We start from the raw sequence: 26,111 nt of genomic DNA on the forward strand, positions 1-26,111 counted from the left end.
TTATAGGTAACATTAGCCCAAGGCGAACACGCCCCCTAATGGGCTGGGCTTATCCCTACACCCCACCACCAGGAGTGTGGACATTGGTGATGTCTGCTGCCTATGGACCGAAGTACCACTGGCTGCACGAAGGGGTGCCTTGGGCCTCTTCCCAGACTTCCTGGTTCATCAAGGCTGCCTCCTTGCTGGCCTGGGAAGAAAGCTCCATGGCCAGACTGAAGATCCTGTGGGCAGAAGAAAGAGAAGGGACAACTTCGCCTCTGGCCAAGAACTCTAAAGGAGATCTTAGAAAAACAAACTTGTTAGAGAAATAGGTTCTCTCCTTCCATACAGATCCTGGGGACTGAACTCAGGACACCAGACTTTCCTTGCTGGCTGATCTCAGGACCCTAATGGTGTCTTTGGAAGTCAACAAGGGTGGCTGCCAACTTGGGGGCAAGTGTGCATGTGTCCATATGGTGCTGCAAACAGAAGCAGGGCCTGTGTATACTGAGTTCCCTCCGTCCCCAGCTCTCCCTCTTTTGAAGGAGACAGCACCTAAGATTCCTAGGCTGACCCTAAACTGATGACCCTCCTGCCTCAGCCCCCAAGCATCTGAGACAGCTGACAGATCTGTGCCCCCAGGCCTAGCAGGAAAGAGCTGTGTGGCGAGCCTTGAATGCATCCTTCATCCTCCTGTTCACCTGGGACCTCAGTGCCCCACACCCTCAACAGTGGGCAAATTTGATGTGAGGAGACCTTGTTGGTGCCAAGCTAGATGTGAGATTCAGCCATTACCACATGGTCAAAGGCCAGGTGTCTGAAGACTTTAAGAGCCCCTAGATGACGGAGGGCATGTGTCCAAGAGTGAATACCAGGTACATCTGTACTGCTCAGATACTGACTGGGAAAACTTGTGGCCATACAGTGGTCACAAGCACAGGGAGACATCCTCAGTCTATGCTCCATATGAGTGATGGCTGACGCATTCTGTAGGCCAGCGCTGGGTATGGCGCTTCAGAATCCCTGAGAACTCCTATGGGCATCTCCTTAAATGCATTTTTTTGGAGGTGGCCAAAATGGCCAAGCCTGCCTGATGACCTCAGTCTGATCCCTAGGGCCCACAAAGTGGAAAGAGAGAACAGACCCCAAAGCCGTCCTCTGACCTTTACACTCCTGCCTTGGCATGCACATGCCCAAACATAAAAATACGTAAAAAAAACAAAAACAAAACCCCAACACGTGTGATGTTCACACCTGCCATTCTAGAACTCTGCAAGCTGAGGTGGAGGATTTCTGCACGTTCAAAGCCACACTCGGTGTTACAGATTGAGACCTTGTCTTAGAAAACACACAAAACAACAATGTCCCTCAAGAAACCACAAGACTGGCTAGGCAGTGATGGTGTGCAGCTTCACTCCCAGCTCTTGGCAGGCAGAGGCTGGCGAATCTCTGAGTTCGAGACCAGCCTGATCTACAGAGCGAGTTCCAGAGTGAGAAACTCTGTCTAGAAACAAAACAAAACATACAAAAAGAAAACCCCAAACATCCTGCTAAGACTGACTTCTGAATGACGTTTAACATGTGTTGAGCAACTGTCCGGCTCAGAAAAGGCTCTCTCTGTCCCCTGCTGACCTGGAGCTGCCCTATCTAGGGCATGAGACTGAGTGTGGGATGCTTTCCTTGCCCGTGGTGACCTCAGGTCTCTACGGTCCCCAGTCCTACTCTGCTGGACTCTGGCACAGTATGAATTGATGGCTTCACTGCACCCAAGGTCCCAGTGTCTCAGAACTCAGAAGTGGGCTAGGAGTGGAACAGTGCTGTAGTAGTGAGGCACTCAATAGCTGAGTCCTCAAAAGCCCAAACAGTCTTCACCTGAGAGAGCAGCTGGGTGGGGTTCCACCTCCAGCAACCCAACTAAAAAGAAAGGGATGATGGAGAGAGGAGGGGAGGGATGGAGGGGAAAGGGGGAGGCCTGACCCACACCTGTAGAGCTCTTGGTCCTTCTTGGTAATCAAGTCCCTGAGTTCCTCCAGCAGGCGTGACACCTGCGCGCTGGTGTCTGGCACCTGCCCGCTGGCGTCCGGGGAGGAGATGCCCAGCTCGCCCAGGAGCTGCAGGGTGGTCTTTAGGGCCGGCTCCAGATCATCTGTGGAGATACAGGCTGTTAGCAGAACTCCGGTGCCCAAAGCAGCAGCTGTTTAAGCTGTGCAGCGTTGGCTCTTCTCTCACACTCAGGGAACAGGGCCAAAGGGAGGGATCTTAGGAGATCTCACTCGTCCCTGGAGTGTGGGTGCCAAGTGCATGCTGGGAAGGCAAACCCAGTGGGGAGCGCACAGGTGCTTCTGTGACTGCTGCCCAGGAGACTCCTGTGGACCAGGGGAGCTGGGGCTTCAGGCTGCAAGCCGCTGCTCTGTTCTCTCACCCTCTGTCCTTCCACTACGAGCGACAAGCAGGATGCACCTGCCAGATGTGGCTTGGACCTGCACTTCCTGGCCTCCGGATCTAAAGAGCTGAGGTTCTGGTATCTGTAGCAGCTGTGTGTCCCAGGCACAGACCTGCACCACACACAACCCAGCAAGGTCATGAGGGTTAAAGGACCTGTTCCTGCTGTGTCGTGTCCTCACCTCACCGTCAGTGCTGGGGTTTTGCTGGGTACAGACTTGCGAGGGGCAGTTTGCTAGGAGGATCGCTACAGCTTCCAGGTCAACACTATGCTCTTTTATGGAGCCAGGGTCTCACTGTGTTGTAGCTCAGGCTGGCCTGGAACTCACAGCCTCCCAAGAGTCAGACAATAAATGTAGGTCACCATACCATTTTCATTTGTTACGTAGCCCAGGCAGAGTAAACCCTGTGCAGCTAAAAAGTCCTAAGGAGGATGTCTGCTCCAGAGAATCCCTCAAATGACCTCTCAACACCTCCACCCTGTTGGTAGGGCCCAGGGCTCAGGGCCGGTAGATAGGTCACCCTGCCCCCAGAGTCTTCCAGCTGTGAGGTCCAGCGTGGGGTTGGAATCGTGACTCAGCTGCCTGTGTCCTACTTGGTCCACACGGGTTCCAACACCACCCCAGGGTAGAGGCACCTAGAATATGGTGCATGTGAGACTTGAGGCTCCTTCCTGCTGAGGCAATGCCACACAGCAAGGTTGTTCTTACCTAGGAGTTCCTGCCCACTTCCCTGCATGTGGATGCCCTGCACGGGAAGCTCATGTCGTGTGGCGTCCAAGGCTGTGGCCAGTGTCTTGTATTGCTCCTTGAAGCGCTTTACTACAGCCTCGAGAGGGCCCAGCACCTCCATCTGCAGGCAGAAGGGGACACTGTGAGACACACCGCTCACTCGCACAAGAAGGGCCAGCTTCCAGGTAACAGGACCCCCTCTGACCTGCCCTGGACGGGGCCCTGTTGCTATGCTAAGCTCCACGGTGGGACAACATCAATGCTGGCAGGTGCCAAGTATTCTGCAGACTGTGTGGCAGAGACAGGTGTCCCATACAGAGTACTACATTCGTATCAGGAGCCTAAGCAGGGCGGGCAGAATGTAAGTGGTGGCATCCTGATCCTGGCTCCCTCATGAACCCCTAGCCTCAGGAGCATGCTCAAACCCACCTGGGCATCCAGGATGGTAGCCAGCTCCTGATGCTTCTGCTGGAGCAGCAGCTGGCGCCGCAGCTCCAGCACCCGCTGCTGTAGACGCTCCTTCTCATGGCATAAGGCCACCAAGTCCTTCTCAGCCTTCTCCTCCAGCACAGCCAGGTTGTTTTCCATCTGTGGGTCGCAAGACCAACTCAGGTGGGGTGGGGGAGGTGACAGAGGACACACGCTGTTTCGTGAGTCCCAGTTAAGCTCACCTTCACAGACAGCAGGGTCAGCAGTAGTGTCTGCGACTCCATCATGTCCATGGTCTCCTGTAGATCCTGCAAGGGTCCTGCTGTTCAATTCCCAGTAAGCCATGTTGACCTGGCTCTTCCGGGCATGGCAGAACCCCAACCTCTGTGCACTTTATAGGTTCAAATGGTGTCCGCGGGGCTGAGGATGGAGTCAGGTCACACCTTGCCCAGAAGTGTATGGGTGTCTCCCCACTCAGTATATGGGCACACTGAACTGAGCAAGGACCATGGACACCACAGCCCTAGCCTCCATCCTGGAGGACTGGCTGCCGGGAGTCAGACCTACCCACCGTCTGCTCCCCAGTGCTCACCTGTCTTTTCTGGGGAAGGTGTGTCGTTCCTTTTGGGCCAGTCAAGGGTACATGAGGCCCTGTGTCAAAAAAATGGGATGGTTTGGCTGGCTGAGCCCATAAAGATGCTTCCTTGCCTGGCAAGCCCGATGACGCACTCGATCCCTGAACTCGCAGGAAGCTGGAGGGAGAGAACTCCAGAGTTGTCCTCGGACATCAAATGTGCCAAGGCATCAGGAACAAGAACCAATGACGACAAAATGACAAAAACAAAAACCAACAAACAACGTTCCTCAGCTTTGGTACTGCAGACCTCTGGGCCAACTAGATGCTAGCCAGGGGCATCCTGTGCACCAAGGGCCAACCGGCAGCTGTGGTTCATCCATCAGAAGCCAAAATCCAAATAAAATGTCTGCATACACCCTAACCCTAGTCAGTCCCTTTTGGTGAGCACCTGTTTAGGCCAGGCAGGTCCTGACTCCTGACTGGCCCGTCTTCAGGAGGTGCTCACGCCGCACATGAGAACATCCTAGCCAGGCCCATGTGCTGCTCTCATCCCCACCTGGGAACAGAGAAATTTTTGTTCCTGTGTTTTGAGATAGGGTCTCATGCACACCCTGGTTCAATGGAGCCCACGTGGCCAAGGATGACTTTGAACTTCTGATCTTGCCACCACCTCCCAAGTGTCCAAATGTCAGGCACCCCATTGGTTATAATTTCTGTAGCATCCTAAACTGACAGCAAGTAGCAGCTCCTGGATCCGCAAGTAGTTCCGTGGACATATGGTTGGGCCTCAGACACTCTGCCTATGCTCCCATCACACACTTGAACCACATCCTTTCTGACAGAGACCCTTAATGCTAAGTTTTCCCTCACAACCTGACACAATCTAGGATCACCGGGGAATTGAGGGACTTTTGGATCAGGCTGGACTGTGGACAGTCTGTGATGGGTTGTCCTGATTGCCCTGAGGGAGGCCTGGCAGCTCCTTCCCTGCTGCCAGAGTCCCACCCTTTCAACCCTAGCCAGGACTCACCTTTGACCTTCTGCAATGTGCTGGGCTTTCTTCCCTCTGGTGACTTCCCTCCAGCAGATGCAGAAGCCTGTTATGTAAACAGACAGTCAGAGGTCAGGCCACTTGACCTTTGATGCATTTGCTTAAAGGTCAGACGGAGAAGCAGGAGTTTTGAGACTGCGAACACGGGAGAGTCAAACAGTGGACAGCTACGTTCCTCAGACATGGGAATTAACGGCACACGTGCTGGACTGCCATCTCGATGGGTGTGTGTTTGCGTGTGCTGTGGAGGGGCTGGCGACCAACTTCCTATGGCACTCTCAGGATGCGCTGACTTCTACACAGGTTACTCTGGACTTCAGGAGACACTGACTTCTCCCTGGCCTAAGTCTACAAAGCTCACAAACAGCAGCTGCACCACCAGCAGCAGTGGATGCCCAGCTGTCAGGTACAAGAAAGGCAAGGAGCACAGTGGGGATTGTGTCGTGGTTCATTCTAATGCACCACTGGGTCTGGGGACCCTCTGTAGGAAATAAGGAGGCAGCAGGATGGAACAGGAAAACTAAAACCTACTCCTTGTCAAAACTACCCAAGCCTATTCAGACTAGAGCAAAGAAGTTTTCCAAGCCTGAGGGTCACTCTGGGCAACCACCTGCAATGGCCCTAGGTGTCAGGCCAGCAGGCAGCAGACTCCACCCTGCATAGGTGCTGCCAGCCAGGCCCTCAAGGGCACAAAGAGAATCAGCTGTGAAGAACAAAGTGCAAGCTCTGCTTCTCACCTGCCTGACAGTGGGGCTCTTGACCACCCTGGCCACGATTGCACAGGAACTGCTGTGGCCTTGGCTCCGGAACTCGGGGTCATCGTGCTCTACAACTGCTTGTGCCAGTGCCCTCCCCTCAGAACAATCTGCATAAGGGACCACACACTCACGCAGACCTGGCTACCCCGGGTGGTACAACAGCCAAGGGCTGTGGGGTTTAGGGTCAGATACTGAAGAACCCACAGTGAAGGTAACTGGACTGAGTGTGACCAGAAGCTGAAGAGTTGACTCGCTGGTTAAGAGGAGAACTTGGATTCAACTCCCAGCAGTTGGGCCAGTGTGTAAAGGTGCTTGCCACCAAGATTGCCAAACCAAATTGATGCGCAGGACCCATGTGGTGGAAGGTGAGAATCAATTCCCACAGGTTGTCCTCTGGTAACCATATGTACAGTTGGCCCGAACCCTTCTCTAATGAATAAAAATGTAGTTAAGTTTTTAAAAAGTCACCATGAATCTCATTATTTGTACACTCAATTCCAATTAAAATGTTTCAAAAGCACACCCCTAAGAATTCCAGACTAGCCTTTGTTTACGAGCTACCCAGGCAGCACGGAGATCTGATCTGGGCTCCAGGAGAGCCATCATTGGGGTAAGTGAGTGCAGCAGCAGCCCGGAACAGGGAACTCAGATGTTCCTCATCCCTCCTACACTTCCTGGTCATCCTGCAGGGGCTATACTGCCCAATACCTCCTCTCTCTTTCTATCCCACCCAGCTTGCATCCAGAACCCTCCCCACCCTGTTTGCCTCCCTCCCCTCTTTGGCCACATAACATCTCCCAGCTCAGCCTGTTCGGGTGCTGGGACCGAATCTGAATCGGGAGGGCAACCGGGAGGGCAGCAGTTCCTTTGTTTCAATAGCCTGCCTGCAGCAAGCAAGGTAGGCCCTTTGTTTACGAGCTATCCAAGCAGCACAGAGATCTGATCTAGGCACCAGGAAAGCCATCACTGGGGAGTGACATCAATGGGAAGGTACATCAGTGGGCAAGGAGACCTGATCCTGTAAAAGAAGATCCATAGGGGAGCATTCGGAGGAAGAGATGGGCAGGCACCAATGCAAGAATTCACCCAACAATCAGAAAAACAACATGAAACCACCAGAACCCAGAGACCTCACAACAGGAGGACAGGAACACCTTAATCAAGAAGAAGTAGAAAAAATTGACTTTATGAAAGTGATAGAGGCCCTTAAACAGCATGTAAAAAAAGCCCTTATAGAAATGGATGAGAAGTATAACAGAAAGTTTGAAGAATTGAATAAATCAGTGAATGCTACCCTAGGAAACCAAGGAAAAACAATCAAACCAATAATGGAAACAGTTCAAGACTTGAAAACTAAAATGGAGGCAAAGAAGAAAACACAAACAGAGGGCCAGCTGCACATGGAAAATCTAGGTAAACAAATAGAGACTACAGAAACAAGCATAACCAGCAGAATACAAGAGATAGAAGAAAGAATCTCAGATTCTGAAGATAACATAGAGAAAATAAATGTCCTGATCAAAGAAAACAGCGAGTCCAACAAACTCTCATCACAAAACATTCATGAAATATGGGACACAATAAAAAGACCAAACCTAAGTATAATTGGAGTAGAAGAAGGATAAGAAGTGCAGCTCAACGGTCCAGAAAATATATTTAATAAAATTAAAGAAGAAAACTTTCCCAACCTAAAGAAAGATGTACCTATGAAGGTTCAAGAAGCATACAGAACACCGAAGAGGCTGGATCAAAAAAAAAAAAACATCCCCTCGCCATATAATAATCAAAACACAAAGCATACAGAATAAAGAAAGAATATTAAGAGCCGCAAAGGAAAAAGGCCAAGTTACTTATAAAGGTAAACCTATCAGACTTACAGCTGACTTCTCTATGGAAACCATGAAAGCTAGAAGGTCCTGGATAGATGTACTGCAAAAACTAAGAGACCATGGATGCAAGCCCAGACTACTATACCCAGCCAAGCTTTCGTTCACTATAAATGGAGAAAACAAAATTTTCCAGGATAAAAACAAATTTAAACAATACATAGCCACAAATCCAGCCTTACAGAATGTAATAGAAGACAAATCACTAACCGAGGAGTCCAACAATGACCACAATAACTCAGACATCTAGAGACCCTTCACCAGCGCAACTCAAAGAAGGGAAACACACAAACTCTACTACTAAAAAAGTGACCGGAGTTAACAACCACTGGTCATTAATATCACTTAATGTCAATGGGTTCAACTCACCTATAAAAAGGCACAGGCTAAGAGATTGGATACGAAAACAGGATCCAACATTCTGCTGTTTACAAGAAACACACCTCAACCACAAAGACAGGCACCTACTCAGAGTAAAGGGCTGGGAAAAGGCTTATCAAGCAAATGGACCTAAGAAACAAGCAGGTGTGGCCATACTAATTTCTAACAAAGTTGACTTCAAACTTAAATCAATCAGAAGAGATGGAGAGGGACATTTTATACTCATAACAGGAACAATTCATCAGGATGAAGTCTCAATCCTGAATATCTATGCCCCTAATATAAAAGCACCCACATACGTAAAAGAAACATTACTAAAACTCAAGGCAGCCATCAAACCGCACACACTAATAGTAGGAGACTTCAACACTCCTCTCTCACCAATGGACAGGTCAATCAGAAAAATTACAGAGAAATAACAGAGAAATTAGAGAATTAATAGAGGTAATGAATCAATTGGACTTAACAGACATCTATAGAATATTCCACCGAAATAGGAAAGAATATAACCTCTTCTCTGCAGCTCATGGAACCTTCTCAAAAATTGACCACATACTCGGTAACAAAGCAAACTTCCACAGTTACAAAAAAATATTAGTAACCACCTGTGTCTTATCAGATCACCATGGATTAAAGTTAGAATTAACAACAATGCTACCCCCAGAAAGCCTACAAACTCATGGAAACTGAACAGTCAACTACTGAGCCATACCTGGATTAAGGAAGAAAGAAAGAAAGAAATTAAAGTCTTCCTGGAATTCAATGAAAATAAACAAACAACATACTCAAACTTATGGGACACTATGAAATCAGTCCTAAGAGGAAAGTTCATCGCACTAAGTGCCCACTTAAAGAAAACAGAGAAAGCACATATTGGAGACTTAACAGCCCACCTGAAAGCTCTAGGAAAAAAAGAAGCAGACTCACCTAGGAGGAGTAGAAGACTGGAAATAATCAAACCGAGGGCTGAAATCAACAAAATAGAAACACAGAAAAAATCCAAAGAATCAATGAAACAAAAAGCTGGTTCCTGGAGAAAATCAACAAGATTGATAAACTCCTATCCAAACTAATCAAACGGCAGAGAGAGAATATGCAAATTAATAAGGTCAGAAATGAAAAGGAGGACATAACCACAGACACAGAGGAAATTCAGAGAATCATTAGATCTTACTACAAAAGCCTGTATGCCACAAAACTGGAAAATGTAAAAGAAATGGACACTTTTTTAGATAAATACCATATACCAAAGTTAAACCAGGACCAGGTGAACAATCTAAATAGACCTGTTAGTCATGAAGAATTAGAAGCTGTTATCAAAAACCTCCCTACCAAAAAAAGCCCAGGACCAGATGGTTTCAATGCAGAATTCTACCAGAACTTCCAAGAAAACCTAATACCTGTACTCCTTAATGTATTTCACAACATAGAAACCCAAGAGTCATTACCAAATTCCCTTTATGAAGCTACAGTTACTCTGATACCAAAACCACACAAAGACTCAACCAGGAAAGAGAATTACAGGCCAATCTCACTCATGAACATCGACTCAAAAATCCTTAACAAAATATTGGCAAACCGAATCCAAGAACACATTAGAAAAAATATCCATTATGATCAAGTAGGCTTCATCCCAGAGATGCAGGGCTGGTTTAACATACGAAAATCTATTAATGTAATCCATCATATAAATAAACTGAAAGAAAAAAAAACCATATGATCATTTCATTAGATGCTGAAAAAGCATTTGACAAAATAAAACATCCCTTTATGATAAAAGTATTGGAGAGATTAGGGATACAAGGGTCATACCTATATATAATAAAAGCTATATACAGCAAGCCGACAGCTAACATCAAATTAAATGGAGAGAAACTCAAAGCTATTCCATTAAACTCAGGAACATGACAAAGCTGTCCACTCTCGCCATACCTCTTCAATATAGTGCTTGAAGTTCTAGCAATAGCAATAAGACAACATAAGGGGATCAAGGGGATTCGAATTGGAAAGGAAGAAGTTAAACTTTCGTTATTTGCAGATGATATGATAGTGTACATAAGCGACCCCCAAAACTCCACCAAAGAACTTTTACAACTGATAAACACCTTTAGTAATGTGGCAAGATACAAGGGCAACTCCAAAAAATCAGTTGCCCTCTTATACACAAAGGATATGGAAGCAGAGAGGGAAATCAGAGAAGCTTCACCTTTCACAATAGCCACAAACAGCATAAAATATCTTGGGGTAACTCTAACCAAGGAAGTGAAGGATCTATTTGACAAGAACTTTAAGGCATTGAAGAAAGAAATTGAAGAAGATACCAGAAAATGGAAGGACCTCCCTTGCTCTTGGATTGGGAGGATCAACACAGTAAAAATGGCAATTCTACCAACGGCAATTTATAAATTCAATGCAAGGTCCCTTCAAAATTCTTCACAGATCTTGAGAGGACAATAATCAACTTTATATGGAAAAACAAAACACCCAGGATAGCCAAAACAATCCTATACAATAAAGGATCTTCCAGAGGCATTACCATCCCTGACTTCAAACTCTATTACAGAGCTACAGTAACAAAAACAGTGTGGTACTGGCATAAAAACAGAGAAGTCGACCAATGGAATCGTATAGAAGACCCGAATTTTAATCCACAAACCTATGATCACCTCATTTTCGATAAAAGAGCTAAAAGTATACAATGGAAGAAAGAAAGCATCTTCAACAAATGGTGCTGGCACAACTGGATGTCAACCTGTAGAAGAATGAAAATAGACCCATATCTATCACCATGCACAAAACTCACGTCCAAATGGATTGAAGACCTCAATATCTGTCTGAACACACTGAACCTGATAGAAGAGAAAGTGGGAAGTACCCTCCAACAGATGGGCACAGAAGATCGCTTCCTATGTGTAACCCCAGCAGCACAGACATTAAGGGCAACATTGAATAAATGGGACCTACTAAAACTGAGAAGCTTCTGTAAAGCAAAGGACACTGTCACTAAGACAAAAAGGCAACCTACTGATCGGGAGAAGATCTTCACCCACCCTGCAACAGACAAAGGTCTGATCTCCAAAAGATATAGAGAACTCAGACTTTAAAATGCTAATTAACCCAATTAAAAAATGGGGCACTGAACTGAACAGAGAATTCTCAACAGAAGAAGTTCAAATGGTCTAAAGACACTTGAGGTCATGCTCAAACTCCCTAGCAATCAGGGAAATGCAAATCAAAACAACTTTGAGATATCATCTTACACCTGTCAGAATGGCTAAAATCAAAAACACCAATGATAGCCTTTGCTGGAGAGGCTGTGGAGGAATGGGTACTCTCCTCCATTGATGGTGGGAATGCAATCTTGGGCAACCACTTTGGAAATCAGTGTGGCAGTTTCTCAGGAAATTCGCAATCAACCTACCCCTGGACCCAGCAATACCACTCTTGGGATTATACCCAAGAGATGCCCTATAATATGACAAAAGCATTTGTTCAACTATGTTCATAGCAGCATTATTTGTAATACTCAGAACCTGGAAACAACCTAGATGCCCTTCAATGGAAGAATGGATGAAGAAAGTGTGGAATATACACACATTAGAGTACTACGCAGCGGTAAAAAACAATGACTTCTCGAATTTTGCATGCAAATGGATGGAAATAGAAAACACAATCCTGAGTGAGGTAGCCTAGACCCAAAAAGATGAACATGGGATGTACTCACTCATAATTGGTTACTAGCAATAAATAGGGGTCACGGAATCTACAATTGGTGAACCTAAAGAATCTAAATAAGAAGGTGAACCCAAGGAAAATCATATAGTTATCATCTTGGCTATGGGAAGTAGACAAAATTGCCGGGGAGAAAATTGGGATCTTGGGGGTGGGGTGTGATTGGGGTAAGGGATGATGGGCAGAGAAAAGTGAGAAGGGGAGGATGGGGGGAACTTGGGGAAACAGGATTATTAGGATAAAGGAAGGTTAGATAGGGGAGCACGGAAGCACAATTAATAGTTAAGGGAGCCACCTTAGGGTTTGCAAGAGACTTGAACCTACAGTGGCTCCCTGGGGCCCAAGGCAATGTCCCCAGTTAGTTCCATGGGCAGCTGAGGACAGGGAACCTGAAATGACCCTATCCTATAGCAATACTGATGAATATCTTGCATATCACCATAGAACCTTCATCTGGTGATGGATGGAGATAGAGATAGAGACCCACACTGGAGCAGTGGACTGAGCTCCCAAGGTCCCAATGAGGAGCGGAAAAAGGGAGAAGATGAGCAAGGAAGTCAGGACCACGAGGGGTGCACCCACCCACTGAGACAGTGGGGCTGATCTATTGGGAGCTCACCAAGGCCAGCTGGACTGTGACTGAAAAAGCATGGGAAAAAACCGGACTCTGAATATGGTGAACAATGAGGGCTGATGAGAAGCCAAGGACAATGGCACGGGGTTTTGATCCTACTTCATGTTCTGGCTTTGTGGAAGCCTAGCCAGTTTGGATGTTCACCTTCCTAGACATGGACGGAGGGGTGAGGACCTTGGACTTTCCACAGGGCAGGGAACCCTGACTGCTCTTTGGACTGGAGAGGGAGGGGGTGAGGAGTGGGGGGACGGGGAGAAGGGTGGGAGGAGAGGGAGGGAAATAGGAGTCTGCGAGGAGGCGGAAAATTTTTTGTCCTTTTCTCAATAAAAAAAAAAAATTCCACACTAAAAGGGGCACGTGCCGAAGCCAGATGCCACCCTCACACATCATACATGAAAGCCTGTCAGAACCCAAGAAGAATCACAGGGTTCAGGTCTTGAGACCCCCATGCCAGCACGTCCCTGACACTGACTTGGGAGCCCATGCAGTCAATCCCCAGCAGGTGCTGGGCTCTGGCACATGAAGGCCTGGGCTCCATCAACAGGTCTGTGTACACACCTGATTGCTGTTGGATAATCTTTTTGTATGCTGTAAAGATGTGTCTCTGCCCAAGGCACCTTCTGATTGGTTAAAAAGAACCTGAAAGACCAATAGCTAGGCAGGAGAGAACAGGTGGGGCTTCCAGGAGAGAAGGGAACTCAGGAAGAATCAGAGGCTCTCATAATTAAGCCAGGGAGACACTGAGGGAGTCAGCAGTACAGAGAGGTAAGGAGCCACATGGCAGAATGTAGACTAATATAGACGTGGTAATTTTTTTTAAGACAGATTTTTCTGTGAAACAGTCCTACTGCCCTGGAAATTTTGACCAGGTTGGTCTTGAACTCACAGAGGTCTGTCTGCCTCCTAAATGTTGGGATAAAAGGTGTGTGCCACCACCACCACCCGCCAGAGCTAGTTGGGAACAGGTCTAGACTAAGGTCAAGCTTTCATAATTAATAAGAAGTCTCTGTGCCATCATTTGGGAACTGGCAGTCTAAAGAAGGTCCAACAACAGATGACCAACAATTGCGGTTGGACGTGGTTGCCCTGTCTTTAATTCCAGCCTTCAGGAGGTACAGGGGTGGATCTCTCTATCTCTCTAAGTCCCGGCCATGTAGGAATATGTAGAGAGACACTGTCCATAAAAGAAAAAAAGGCAGAAAAATCCATAATGGTCTTTTATTTGGGGGGGGGGGGTGAGATAGGTTTTCTTTTGTATTTTAATAAATAAAGACTGCCTGAAGATCTGAGAGTAAAACAGTCCCACTGGTCAGCCTTACAGACCAGGTTATGGTGTCACACACCTTTAATCCCAGCCCTACAGAGGAAAAAGATGGGGGAGACAGTTCTCAGACATAGTCTCATTCTGAGAAATCTGGAGGCAGGATCGCCATTTCAGACTGAGGGAGAGGCAAGAGCCAGTGGCTGGCTGTTTTGCTTTTTAGACCTTCAGACTGAAACCCAATTTCTGACCCTGAGCGTTTATTAATCATGCTTCAGGGTTTCTCTGTGCAACAACCCTATCTCTCCTGGAACTAGCTCTTGTAGACCATGCTAGCCTTAAACATACAGAGATCCGCCTATGCCTGCCACCACCGCCGGGCTGGAATATTGATTGGTCTTTTGAAAGCAAATTCAGAACTTGTGCTCAATGACACGAGAGCTGCTGCCTGTGGCTGTTGACAACAGGCCACGAAAGCCAACCACTGAAAACCCTGACTCACTAGCGAGAAAATGTCCACGGTAGAACATGTAACAAACAAACCAGCAACAAAATGAGAATTTAACGGCCAACAAGCAGGGCTGTGTGGTGTGTAGTCTGGCAGTCACTTTGCAAGTCTGAAGACCTGAGTTTGAATCCCCAGCATCTACACAGAAACAAATCCACTGTTGGGCCCTAAAGCCCCACCAAGGAGAAGGTCGCCCCAAGAGACATTCACAACTCGGTTGATGCAATAGCAAGAGGAATTTTTATTCTGCCGCGGCAGAGGTCCCCCAGCCTCGAGAGGAGAAGGACGACTGCTTTGTCTATTACAAGCTCTTTTAAAGGAAAAAAAACACAAAATCAAGGAGGGGGGAGTACAAAATCAAAGGGAAAGCCCAAAAATCATTTGTCTACTATTTTGACTAGTTCATTTAATGGTCAGCTAACTCTACTTAATCAATGTTGTAACAGTTACAAGGAGGAGCCTTGATCAATGTCATAGTTACAAGGAGGAACCTTGATCAATGTTATGATGGTTACAAGGTCGTCTCACCCCAGTTCCAGGGTCCAGGTCTATACAATGGAGATGGAAAGTACTCAAAGCTCTCGTGCACGTGTTGTTGGTTACCAGGGCCCTGGTTCCGAGGAAGGGGGTGCAGTAGTGCTAAGGGGCCTCTAAGTCTTTCACCACAAGAACCTCTCACCCTAGCAAGGGATGAGGAACACAAAAGGATCCCAAGAGCTGGCAGTTCAGTGAAATCCTGTCACAAAAGAAAGATTTCACTCTGGCATCCATCCATGTGTACATGCATGGTTGTACAACCTGCAACACACACACGTACACACACACACACAAAAATAACAAGGACCAATGCAGAGCAATGCCCACCACCAACTGCCTTGGAGACACCTACTGAAGTCACAGAAGTGTGCCTGGGAGAAACGTGAAATGGTGTTCAGGAGGAATGGGAGCACACAGCACAGCCCAAGCACCCCTTATCCACAACTGAAATCTGAAACTCAAGATCATCTGCCCCACACTCAGGGAAAGGGCTGCTCAGCTGGAAGTGGGCTCCACTCAGGACCAGCCCTTCTGAGATCCATTCAGCCTCAGGAGAAAGCGCAGGCTAATGTTACCATGACAACAGACACTCAAGACTCCAGCCAGACCAAGGTCACCTGATGGGGTAGCAGAACCAAAATGCCTTCTATAAACACATGGGGGCACTGTGGCCAAGCCTTCAAGGTGGCAACAGCCACAGGGTGAATGGAAGCAGGGATAAGTAGCTTGGGAAAGCTGTCTGCAGGGTGATGTGAGAATCCCTTCCCTTAAACCAGACTTCCAGTCAGAGCTTCAGGAATCCTGGGAACCCTCACCACACTTCCTGGGGCACAGGCCAGGCAGATGGGAAATTAACCTTCTGATTGTCATAAACCAAGCCTGTACTCAGCAGTCCTGCCTGGCCGTGACAGACAACCTGGAACTGGATCCTGTGCTCCAGGGATGTGTCACCACAGGGATGAGCCTGCAGCTGACCCCAACATGTTTCCCCCATTCTTGCAATGCAGTGCAGCTTTTGGGGCCTCAGGAAGCCCTGCCAGCCTTGCTTATTGACAGCTGAAAAAGTATCACACAGGAAGATGCAGAAGTGAACGTCACCCCTGCCAGCTGCGCCTGTGGCCCACACCGAGGGCTGCTGCCACTGCCCATCACTCAGGAGCCTCCTGGGTGTGAAGGGATAGTGCTGGAGGACAGATCTGACAGAACAGAGGCCCTCAAAACAGGAGGGGCAGAGGAGGTACATACGACTGATGGACACTGGTGTCACTCTCACCAGAGACTCAGGACTGTGCCCAGAACCTGGAGGCGGCAAAGGCCCCAATGGTGTCTTCCAGGATCGGGCTGCAGCTGCCACGTGCCCTCCACCCATTCCTAGTGGCTCCAAGAGTAAAAGACTCCATTACCTTCTTAGTTTTCTTCTCATATTGCAGGTATCTGGACTCAACCACTCTTCCTCCTGCAGACGACACAGTGTGTAGTAGGAGCTGCGGGCTGCATTCCTGCCACCCAGCTCCCAGCCACCTGGCTAGCTTATGCCCCAAAATAACAACACACAAATTGTATTCATTTAAACACTGCCTGGCCCCTTAGCTCTAGCTTCTTACTGGCTAATTCTTACATCTTGATTACCCATTTCTATTAATGTGTGTAATCCCAAGGTACGCTTACCAGGAAGATTCTAGCCTACATCCATCCTGGGTCAGAGCTTCATCGCGTCTGCCCTGGAGAGGAGCAGCGGCATGGCCTCTAACCTCACTTCCTCTTCCTCCCAGCATTCTGTTCTGTTTACTCCCCCCACCTATGTTGTAACCTATCAGGGCCAAGCAGTTTCTTTATTAATTAACCAACAGTGTTTGTTAGAGAAGAGGAATGCTGCAGCATGAAGACATAGAGCATGAGCAGGACCCCACAGTGGAGAGCCGGGGCCAATGACAGGAAAAGCACCAGCCTTACAGCCCGATGCAGACTGGCTCCTTCAGTCTCCCCAGTATGCACATGGCAGCTACTGCAACTAGTACCTTCACAGGACACTCAGTGTCCATAAGACACTGATGGAACGTCTCTTGTATGTGGGTCCTTGGAGTAGGAGCAAGTGCCAAGTAAGTTCAAAGATAGAAACATTCTAGACCGTGAAAGCCAGGGGCCAGTGGGATGGCTCACTGGGTGGAGGGCTTGAAACCAAGCCTGATGACTTTGGTTCAACTCTCAAGAGCCTTCCTCTGACCTCTATATGTGCACCTTGGTATCCCCCTCACCTTCAGTAAATAAGTGCAATTTTTTTAAAAAAAAAAAGGAGCAGGAGAGATGGCTCAGTGGTTAAGCGCTTGTTGCTCTTGCAGAGGACTGGAGTTAGGGTCCCAGCACCCACAGGGATGCTTGCAACTGTAATATCAGTTCTGGGAGATTCAACACTCTCTCTGGTGTCCAAGAGCATCTACATTCATGTGCACAGCCCCCTCCCACCTACAAAAACACAAAACAACAAATCCCACAGCATTTTGGGTCTATCCCTCTCTGGTGGAGTCCATCTCTGTTTGTGCTTCAGCACAGTAAAGCTGGGCTGCCCACCGTGGTCTTAGTATTCCCACCTTCCTATCTTTAAATCAGAGGGATAGAGATCCACTCCTGTAACCCTAGATGATGTTAACTGTTGTGAGGGAATGGCCGTGCTGGCATGGATTTGGGGGTTCTCGCTGAGATCCTGCAGAGGCTCTGAGAGCATAGGTAATGGACGTAAAAGGCCAAGTCAGACTCTGCCTGGGGCTTGTGCCAGGAAAAAGCTTGGAAAATGCAGCCCAGATGTAGGAATCTGACCCTGGTTCAGTTTAAACGTGTTGAGCCTGCAGCCAGGACAAACAGGCCCACTGGTCTATGTGCCCAGGCCAGCTCTCAGACCCTGCTTGCCAACCATGGAAGACTCCAGATTTCTCATTACAGCTGGTCTGTGGTCGTTTGTACCTTGACCACTCATGTTTCTCAATTAAATGAAGCTAGCAGATTAAAAAGTAACAATAAAGTTAAAGACAGGAGAAGAGCCCACAGCAGCCCAGGGGCAGGGAAGCTGGGGCACACGTGAGCCATGTCAGACTCTGTACCTTTGGGTTGGGGAGGCCTATGTCCATGCTCTGTCCTCACCACCACTCCAGCCTTTATCACGGGTGGACCCTCATGAGACTCACGCACAGATCCAGGCCCCCTTGGCGGTGGCTGGGGCATCTGGCCTGGCCAGTGTTAACAAAACCAGGCAGCATGCAAACATGTCATAGCTTACACACAAAACTGCCAGGCTGGGGCCACTCAGTGGCACGGTGCTCAATTGGCACAGTGAGGGCACCAATTCTACTTCTGCCATCGCAGTAAACAAACAAACAAAATATCGGCTGAGGATATAGGTCAGTGGTTAGGCGCTTCCCTAGCAAATGTGGGGCCCTGGGCTCCATCCCTAAGACCAAACCCCAAGCCCCAAACCCAACCAGGTCCAGTGATCACTGTCAACCCTGAGGGTCCGAGTTTAGTCCTCTGGACTCCTATGGTGCAATGAGAGAAACAACCACCCAAATTATGCCTAACCCCCATGTGTGTGCCACATGTGCTACCTGCCCCACACGAAGTGTAACAAAAAAAAAGGAGCCTATGAGGCTGAGGAGTACTTGCTCTTCCAGCACCCACACCGGGCAGCTCCACAGGTTTCTGAAGGAACTTGGATCTGTGGCCTGTGCACATCTAGAGCTACACTTTCGAGGGACTTCAACTCTCCAAAGGACAACTACAGTCACAGGACACCTCAGAGACAAAGACAACCCCGAGTCCCCAAAGGCATGCCACTGAGCAGTGGAAGTTTCAGACTTGTCTCTGTCTCCCCTGCCCCCAAGAAACCCCTTTCATGAACTAGATGGCACCCTGGAGGTTGAGGCAGGAGGATCAGGAGCTGACCGGCAACCTGGCATCCATGAGACTTTCTCAGAGAACAGTAAGGTTCAGCATGTAAGGCACTTGCTTGCTACCCAGCTTGATTGATGACAAATTGACTCCCACAAGTTCCCTTCTGACTTCTATACTCATGATACAATATGCACACCCCTCCAAAGAGATCAATACACGTGTAATAAAAAAATTGAACAAAAATCGTTGATGAAGACAAAACAAAACACTTTCCTTAAAGCACTCACCTTGTACTCTTCTTCCTTTTGTCTTGGGGGCACCAGTGGCTGCGGGCTTCCTACAAGAGAGAAGAGAGATGTGCTATTCATCCATCTACAAGATCTGCAGAGGCCAGAGCCACCTTCCGTCAGCTGCAGCGGGGCATGTGAAGATCGTCCCTAGACAAGCAGGAGGGGGAACCCCCACAAGACCAACTTCCTCCTGAAGGCAGTAGAACACTGGCCCACAGGGATCAGAGCTTCCCGACCAGGAAGATCCCTGTCTCATCAGGCTGGTGTGACAACAGCCAGAGAGGTGGGAGGGCTTCGGAAGGGCTGGGGCTGAGGATTTGCAAGCACAGGGGCTGGAGAAGACAGGAGGGAAGAGTCCAATGGTAAGGATGAGATGGCAGGTTGGGGAGAGGACGGTGACACAGCCTTTCTCTGCAAAGTGTCAGTTTCCTAGGCTCCCCGGTCACTGTCATGACCAGCAACTACTCAACTTTGCTATTCTAGTACCAAAGTTGACAGACACAATGCGTGGGCCATGTGGCAACAAAACTTTGCTGACATAGCACATTTTGGGTCACACATCGCTCATATGTCACCAAATAGTTGTATTCTCTAAATATTTTCATTTTTATTTATTCTGTGTATGTCTGTGAGTGCAGCTGTGTAAGTGCCACCAACTGTGCGTACCGTGGTGCCTCCAGAGAGGTTAGGGGACAATCTCAGCATAGGTCACGTTCCACCTTCTCATCCACGGCTGCGTATACCAGGCTAGCCAGTCCTCACCCCTGCAGACTCTCCTGTTTGGCCTCCCATCTCCCTGTAGGGTGTGCTAGGAGTGCAGGCACTACTGCATCCAGTTTCTACGTGGCTTCTGGGGACCCAAACTCAGGTTGTCAGGCTTGTTCAGTGATAATTAACACACACACACCCACACCAACAGGGTCTCACACTACAGCCAAGGCTGGCCCAGAACTCATCATCTTCCTACCAGGGCTGGACAGACAGTTTGCAGGATAAAGTTTGCTGCTCTTGCAGAGGACTTGAGCTCAGTCCCCAGCAGTCCAGCTCTGGGGGTCTTAAGCCTCTGCTGCTGGCTTCTTCCTGAAGCCTACAGATGGTAGGGGCTTGGCTTTGGGAAGCAGGGCAGGTGCACCTGCTGTGGTCCCTCAGGATTCCCCGGGGTCTGCCCATCAATCACGGAGGCCTCAGCAACATGGCCTTGACCTGACCTGTGCCCATCACTACCCGTGTAAAGAGCTGGAAGTCTGAGGTATAGTGCTGGTCAGGAGGCTCCACCCACCGGCCTCTTCTCTGTAGCACTTCAGCCTTTTAAATCTGATGCAGTATGTGGTGCTCACGTCCTCTGACACACGGGAGGGCAAAGGATGACTTTTGTAGTTGGGTCCTGGGAATCCTGAGGCTATGAGGCCTGGTGGCAGCACCTTTACCTGCGAGTAAGGAAGCTGGCCTGGGGCCGCGTGTGGTGGTACAAGTCTATAAGCTGCAGAGGCAGAGGCAGGTGGACCTCATTGGGTCAAGTGTCTAAGTGAGGGGCCTACTTAACTTATCATCTCTCAGCATCCCAAGTGCCTGTCACAGAGCCAGCCTGGCAGGCATATCCTGCCCCTACCCTGAAGTTCCCCAGCTTCTCTTTTCTATATAACTCAGCCATTTTGTCCACTTGGTCTGTATGTTTCCAGTGCTCTCTTTGCTCCCTCTCTCTCTTCTCATGGCCTGGTTCAGGCTGCTGGGCAGGTTCAGTATGGACTCTTCCTGATGCCTCTGGCTGTACTTTCCCTCATATCTACAATAAACCTTCTGCTCAACCATATACGTTGGAGCAGTCATGTCCTCATTTTTCTTTTCTTTTCTTTCTTTACTTCTTTTCTTTCTTTTCTTTCTTTACTTCTTTCTTTTTGAGACAGGATTTCTCTGTGTAAAAGCCTTGGTGAGAGCTACCTGCCTCTGCCTCCCAAGTGCTGGGATTAAAGGCCTGCAGCACCACTGCTGGGCCACATCCTCATTTTTCATTCAGATCTCTGTGATCTGTGAGCTGGAAGCTCACAGGGTCTCCACAGGGAGTTCTGTGACAGTGTGCTAGTATTCTTTGACTTATTAAAATATTCCTTTTAATCGTCTTACATTCACTAGCATTGGTAAGGTGTAACTAACTGGATAAAATACATGCCTAAATTTAGCTTATATGTCCAGTTTAAATACACCAGGTAATGGTGCCCAATTCTCAAGTGCCTTTACAGATCTGAGAGTATGGCAATTTAACAAAAGTGCTTCTAACACAGACATGCCAGCTCCCATGGCACCTATAGCTCCTCCAAGAAGATACATGGTTACAAAGATCTTCCGCCTTGAGGCTTGCCTTTGGGTTTTGCAAAGACACCCACACACCAAAAAGCGGCCTTTTACCTCTTCAGCTTCCTGGATGCCACCCGGGGACTCAATCTTCTCATCCTGCCATGACAGGTGGACTAAATCTTCCCCCCACAGGAAAATCTTGGGGCCTCTTGTACCCAGCAGCTAACGGCAATCACTGCCTCCAGGCTGATGTTCTCCGAGGACTAAGGAGAGACTTGGGATTGCCTGTGTAGCTAAAAAAGGTGTCTCATTTTTGCCCATTTATCCCCTTAGATCTGTCTAATGGCATTTGGTGACTTAGGATACTGTTCACTTATTACTTCATCCATGGCATTTGACAACTTAAGGTACTGGTAGCTCATTACTTCATTTGAAGTTTCCTGCTAAAATACAAACAGGTGTGCCTCTTTCAAGGCTTCATAGTTCAGATTAACAGGTGTATCTTAAAAATCCAGAGTTCCCAATTCCCTTTAATTGTCTTCTAAAATGTGCAAACCTTCTAACCTAAAGCAACAGCCTTTTGCTATGACACCAAGATGTAAATCTGTTCCAGTTCTCTTACAGATACCTACAGGTTTCTGGAAAAAGTTCTACTGCTGTATCAAAAATCAGGTCTGGTAATAATAATAATAATAAAAACCCCAAACAAACAACTAACAGTCTTCCAGAGCCTGTTTTTTTTTAATTTTTAGATTTATTTGTTATGTATACAACATTCCTTCCGTGCTGGGCGGTGGTGGCACACGCCTTTAATCCCAGCACTCGGGAGGCAGAGGCAGGCAAATCTCTGTGAGTTCGAGACCAGCCTGGTCTACAATAGCTAGTTCCAGGACAGGCTCCAAAACCACAGAGAAACCCTGACTCAAAAAACCAAAAAAAAAAAAAAAAAAAAAAAACCCAAAAAACAACATTCCTTCCATGTATGCCAGCAGGCCAGAAGAGGGCACCAGATCGCATTATACATGGCTGTGAGCCACCATGTGGTTGCTGGGAATTGAACTCAGGACCTCTGGAGGAGCAGTCAGTGCTCTTAACCTCTGAGCCATTTCTCCAGCCCTCCAGAGCCTGTTTGAACCCCACCCATTTTCACGCATATTTTACAGGTCACTCTGGCCATCTGGGCCAAGACCAACTTACAAAGCACTCTCCAGAAAATTCCAACACCTGCACCAGCTCCTGCGACTTCACCACTGGTACCAACTCTCCTGGATCAAGGACACCTAACAACTAAAATCTGGTTTTATCTGCTAGTGTGTCCCAATTGTACACCCGAGCCTCACCTGTACAACTAGGGCACTTCTCTGTCCCATTCTTTCTGGCAGTTAATGACTTCCCATGGCTAGCCCTATTCATAGGGCCAATGATAACAAATGCCTCCTGCCTTCTCATCTCTCTCAACCAACAGCTGCCTGAGGTCTCCCGGATGACAGTAAATGGGAAGCCGCTCCAGCCACGCCTCTCATGAGCCCACCAACTCCCCCCTTGCCAATGTCACTCCATGCTCACAGGAAGTGGCCAGACCTGAGTCGGGTCCCTATATCCAAGAGTCTGGGATGTTTGGGTGAAAGCGTCACCCCAGCCCCTGGCATCCATTTCAAGCCCCCTCCCCTGGGAAAGCTCACCAAGCCTCCCCAGGGAGGGTCAGGACCACTCCCACAGGGTTTTTAGGCTGTCCCCCAAAATATGAACATGTGGTCTCCCCTTCTCTCTCTTCCCCTCACCATGCTTTCCTGGTGCCACCCAGGAGCGCTCCATCAAACATGGGCATCTTTTATTCGGTCTAATTTGGTCTGATTGGAATTATTTGTGTTGGCAGAGAGGCTCGTCTAAGAAATATTCCTAACAAAAACAAAAGCTGGCCAGGTGGTGGTGGCGGCGCACGCATTCAATCCTAGCACTAGGGAGGCAGAGGCAGGTGGATCGCAGTGAGTTCGATGCCGGCCTGGTCTACAAGAGCTAGTTCCAGGACAGGCTCCAAAACTACAGAGAAACCCTGTCTTGAATACAAAACAAAAACAAAAAACCAAACAAAAACAAAAAATGGTTTATTTGAGACAGGTCCTCAGGTAGGTAACTCAGGCTGTCCTTGAACTCGGGATTCTTCCACCACCACCTCCTGCCTGTGCTGACAGGCAGGCTTCTAGTGAAGCTCAGGTGGGGTGGGAGAGTTTCTTTACCATCACTGAGTACTTGTGGTTGCCACGAGCATCAACCCGCCCAGGTGTAGATTTTTATCAATTTCCAGACTATAACTCTCAAGCGATTATTTTGTAACTCCCCGACTCTTCCCCCCTTTTTTTTAAAAAAAATGTATTTATTTATTTATTCATTCATTCATTTATTATGTATACAATATTCTGTCTGTATGCCTGAAGGCCAGAAGAGGGCGCCAGACCTCTTTACAGATGATTGTGAGCCACTATGTGGTTGCTGGGAATTGAACTCAGGACCTTTGGAAGAGCAGGCAATGCTCTTAATCACTGAGCCATCTCTCCACCCCCCCCCCCCGACTCTTCCCTTATCAGTGCTTCAAAACTCCTTTCAGGAAAAAAGTAAACCTGAAATTCTAAGAAAAATAAAACCTATCCAGGCTCCAATACTTCCCAAGCTCACTAACAAGGATGAATCCCCGCAGTGCTGTGGTGCAGCAGACTGGTCCAGCTGCTGCTGGGGGAGCACACTAATCATCCCCGCGGGAAGAGTGGCAGGAACTGGAGAGTTCGAAGCAAGCCTGGCTTACAAGAGACCCTGTCTTGGAACCAAAACAGAACAAGTCACACACAGAACTCAGGAGGTTGAGTGCTCCCCTAGATGCAAAAGCTAGGAACCATGAGGCTAAGTTACCTGCTGCCAACACCAAAGTACCACACACAACTCCATTCTGAGCCCCACAGGAGATGCTCAGAGCCTGGGCCTCCAGGCTGGGAGGGATTCGGGGAGTGGCTCTAAGGAGCCCCGTTCTCCCGCTTGGGCACCCGTCAGCCCAGGCTCTGGCCAGCCCTCGGGTGCCCCTAAACCCCGCCCTACTGTGCCCCCAACTCACCCCGCGTCCCGCTCCGAGGAGTCCGCCATTTTCCCGCCTTCCACTCAAAGAGCCTCTTCTCGGGGCTCCGCTCTCTAGGAGGCAGGCAGGACAGTGGGGCACTGGGGCCTGTCAGCAAGTGAAGCCAAGGAGCCCGCTTTTTTGGGAGCGCGCTCTGAGGGGGCAGGGCTCTGTAGCGCCCCGCCTCTCACAGCTCAAGGGAGCCAGAAAACAGGACCACACCAAGAGCAGGGGCGTGGCTCTAGTGGGCGTGTCCCAGAGCACCCCTCCTCCCTGGAGCAGGGCTGCCAAGGTTCAGGTGAGTTCTTTCAGTGGTTCTCCTGATGGGAGGATAGAGCCGGGGTTGGTGCTGGTGTCCCAGGGCGCGAGGGTGTGACGCGGCCTGGGGGTCGCGGGGTGACTGATGGGGGCGAGAATGGCGGGCTTACGGGGCTCGAGGGCGCCTTTGAGCGGTGGCTGTGGAGAGGACGTGGCTGAGGTGGGCACTGAGGAGGGGGTCTCAGGAAATCCAGGAGGCCAGGAAGGCGGAGCTGAGGGCCCCGAGCTGGGGAAAGAGGCATCTAAAGCGCGGTCCTAGCTCTCGGGTGTCGCCGAGGTGTGCCAGGCGCTCAGAGAATGGGACAAGTTCTGCGGCTGCCCTCTAATGGGAGTGGAGCCTGCAAAAGATGGGCCTGGAAAGCCATGCAAGAACAGCTCCTCAGAGAGCCTGAGGTGGGGGGGAGGAGGAGGAAAGGGCTCCAGCGGCCCGGGAGATGACAGGGTGCAGCCTCTGGAGGCTCGCCCCCGCCTTCCCCTTCTTGATTCATCATCTTCTTCCTGACTTCACACCCCGACAGCTGGGTGATCTGCAGGGGAGAGTCCCAGCGTCCTCTGGGTCTGTCTGTCTCTTCCTTGGAACGTGCATCACTTTCGGCTCCAGAAAGGACTAGCCAGGTTCTAGGGGAGCTAGGGAGAAGTGCTAATGCTCCAAATGGCCAGGAGCCGGGTAGGGTGGAAGCCACCCTCTCACGAGAGTTGCATCCATGGACTTAAATGGGTAAAGCCCGACATACAGGAAATGTGTCCCCCGGCAGGGGTTGTGAGATCAGCACCAGGGAAGCACAGCTGCCAGCAAGCCCTCCGTTCTTTTTCCGGGGTCTCCTAGCCCTAGGGCTTCTGAGGGGAGGCCTATCTGCCTCTTTGGCTTGGATGCAGCCCCTCATGTTACAGCTCCTTTATTCCCTGAGTATTGTCTGGTCTTAGACTCCAGTCCAGGAATGACTGGAGGTGGCATTGACAACTGAAAAGTTGTCAAGGGCCCATCTGCTCCTACAAGGGCCTGGAACTGCCTAGTTTTGGATGGCATGGCTTTCTTCTTTCCCCTCCCCTATTGCTAGGATTCCCTATCTGCTGTGTGCTTGCAGAAGAAAACCAGGTTTAGAGTTCCATTTGGTACACAAATCTGAATATAAAGAAAGTCTCAGAGACATGACTGCCCTATTCACTTCTGGAATGGTCTGTAAGAAAGCTCTCATCTTAGCCTGCCCTAGGGCACACTGCTCAGTCATGCCTCTTGCAGTGTCAAAGACTGCTTGGGTCTGGAGACCTCAGGGAGGACCTGAATCTTCCTATGCCAAGGCCGTGTGGTTTCCACTG

The 26,111-nt window shown here is 48.9% G+C and overlaps 1 protein-coding gene across 1 annotated transcript; it reads right to left on the minus strand.

Moving 5' to 3' along the window:
- On the minus strand, positions 1-24,609 carry LOC142833672 (HAUS augmin-like complex subunit 8). The gene is made up of 10 exons (XM_075945320.1): positions 24,477-24,609; positions 19,079-19,128; positions 16,313-16,365; positions 5,192-5,258; positions 4,177-4,235; positions 3,827-3,892; positions 3,585-3,743; positions 3,135-3,276; positions 1,966-2,128; positions 1-224 (listed from the first exon to the last, which is right to left on the minus strand). The coding sequence occupies exons 1-10, from the start codon at positions 24,503-24,505 to the stop codon at positions 101-103; spliced, it is 912 nt and encodes a 303-aa protein (XP_075801435.1). The 5' UTR covers positions 24,506-24,609; the 3' UTR covers positions 1-100.
- Between the last annotated feature and the right edge of the window lie 1,502 nt (positions 24,610-26,111).

Source organism: Microtus pennsylvanicus, chromosome 13 (assembly GCF_037038515.1).
Source record: "Microtus pennsylvanicus isolate mMicPen1 chromosome 13, mMicPen1.hap1, whole genome shotgun sequence".
Lineage (NCBI taxonomy): Eukaryota > Metazoa > Chordata > Mammalia > Rodentia > Cricetidae > Microtus > Microtus pennsylvanicus.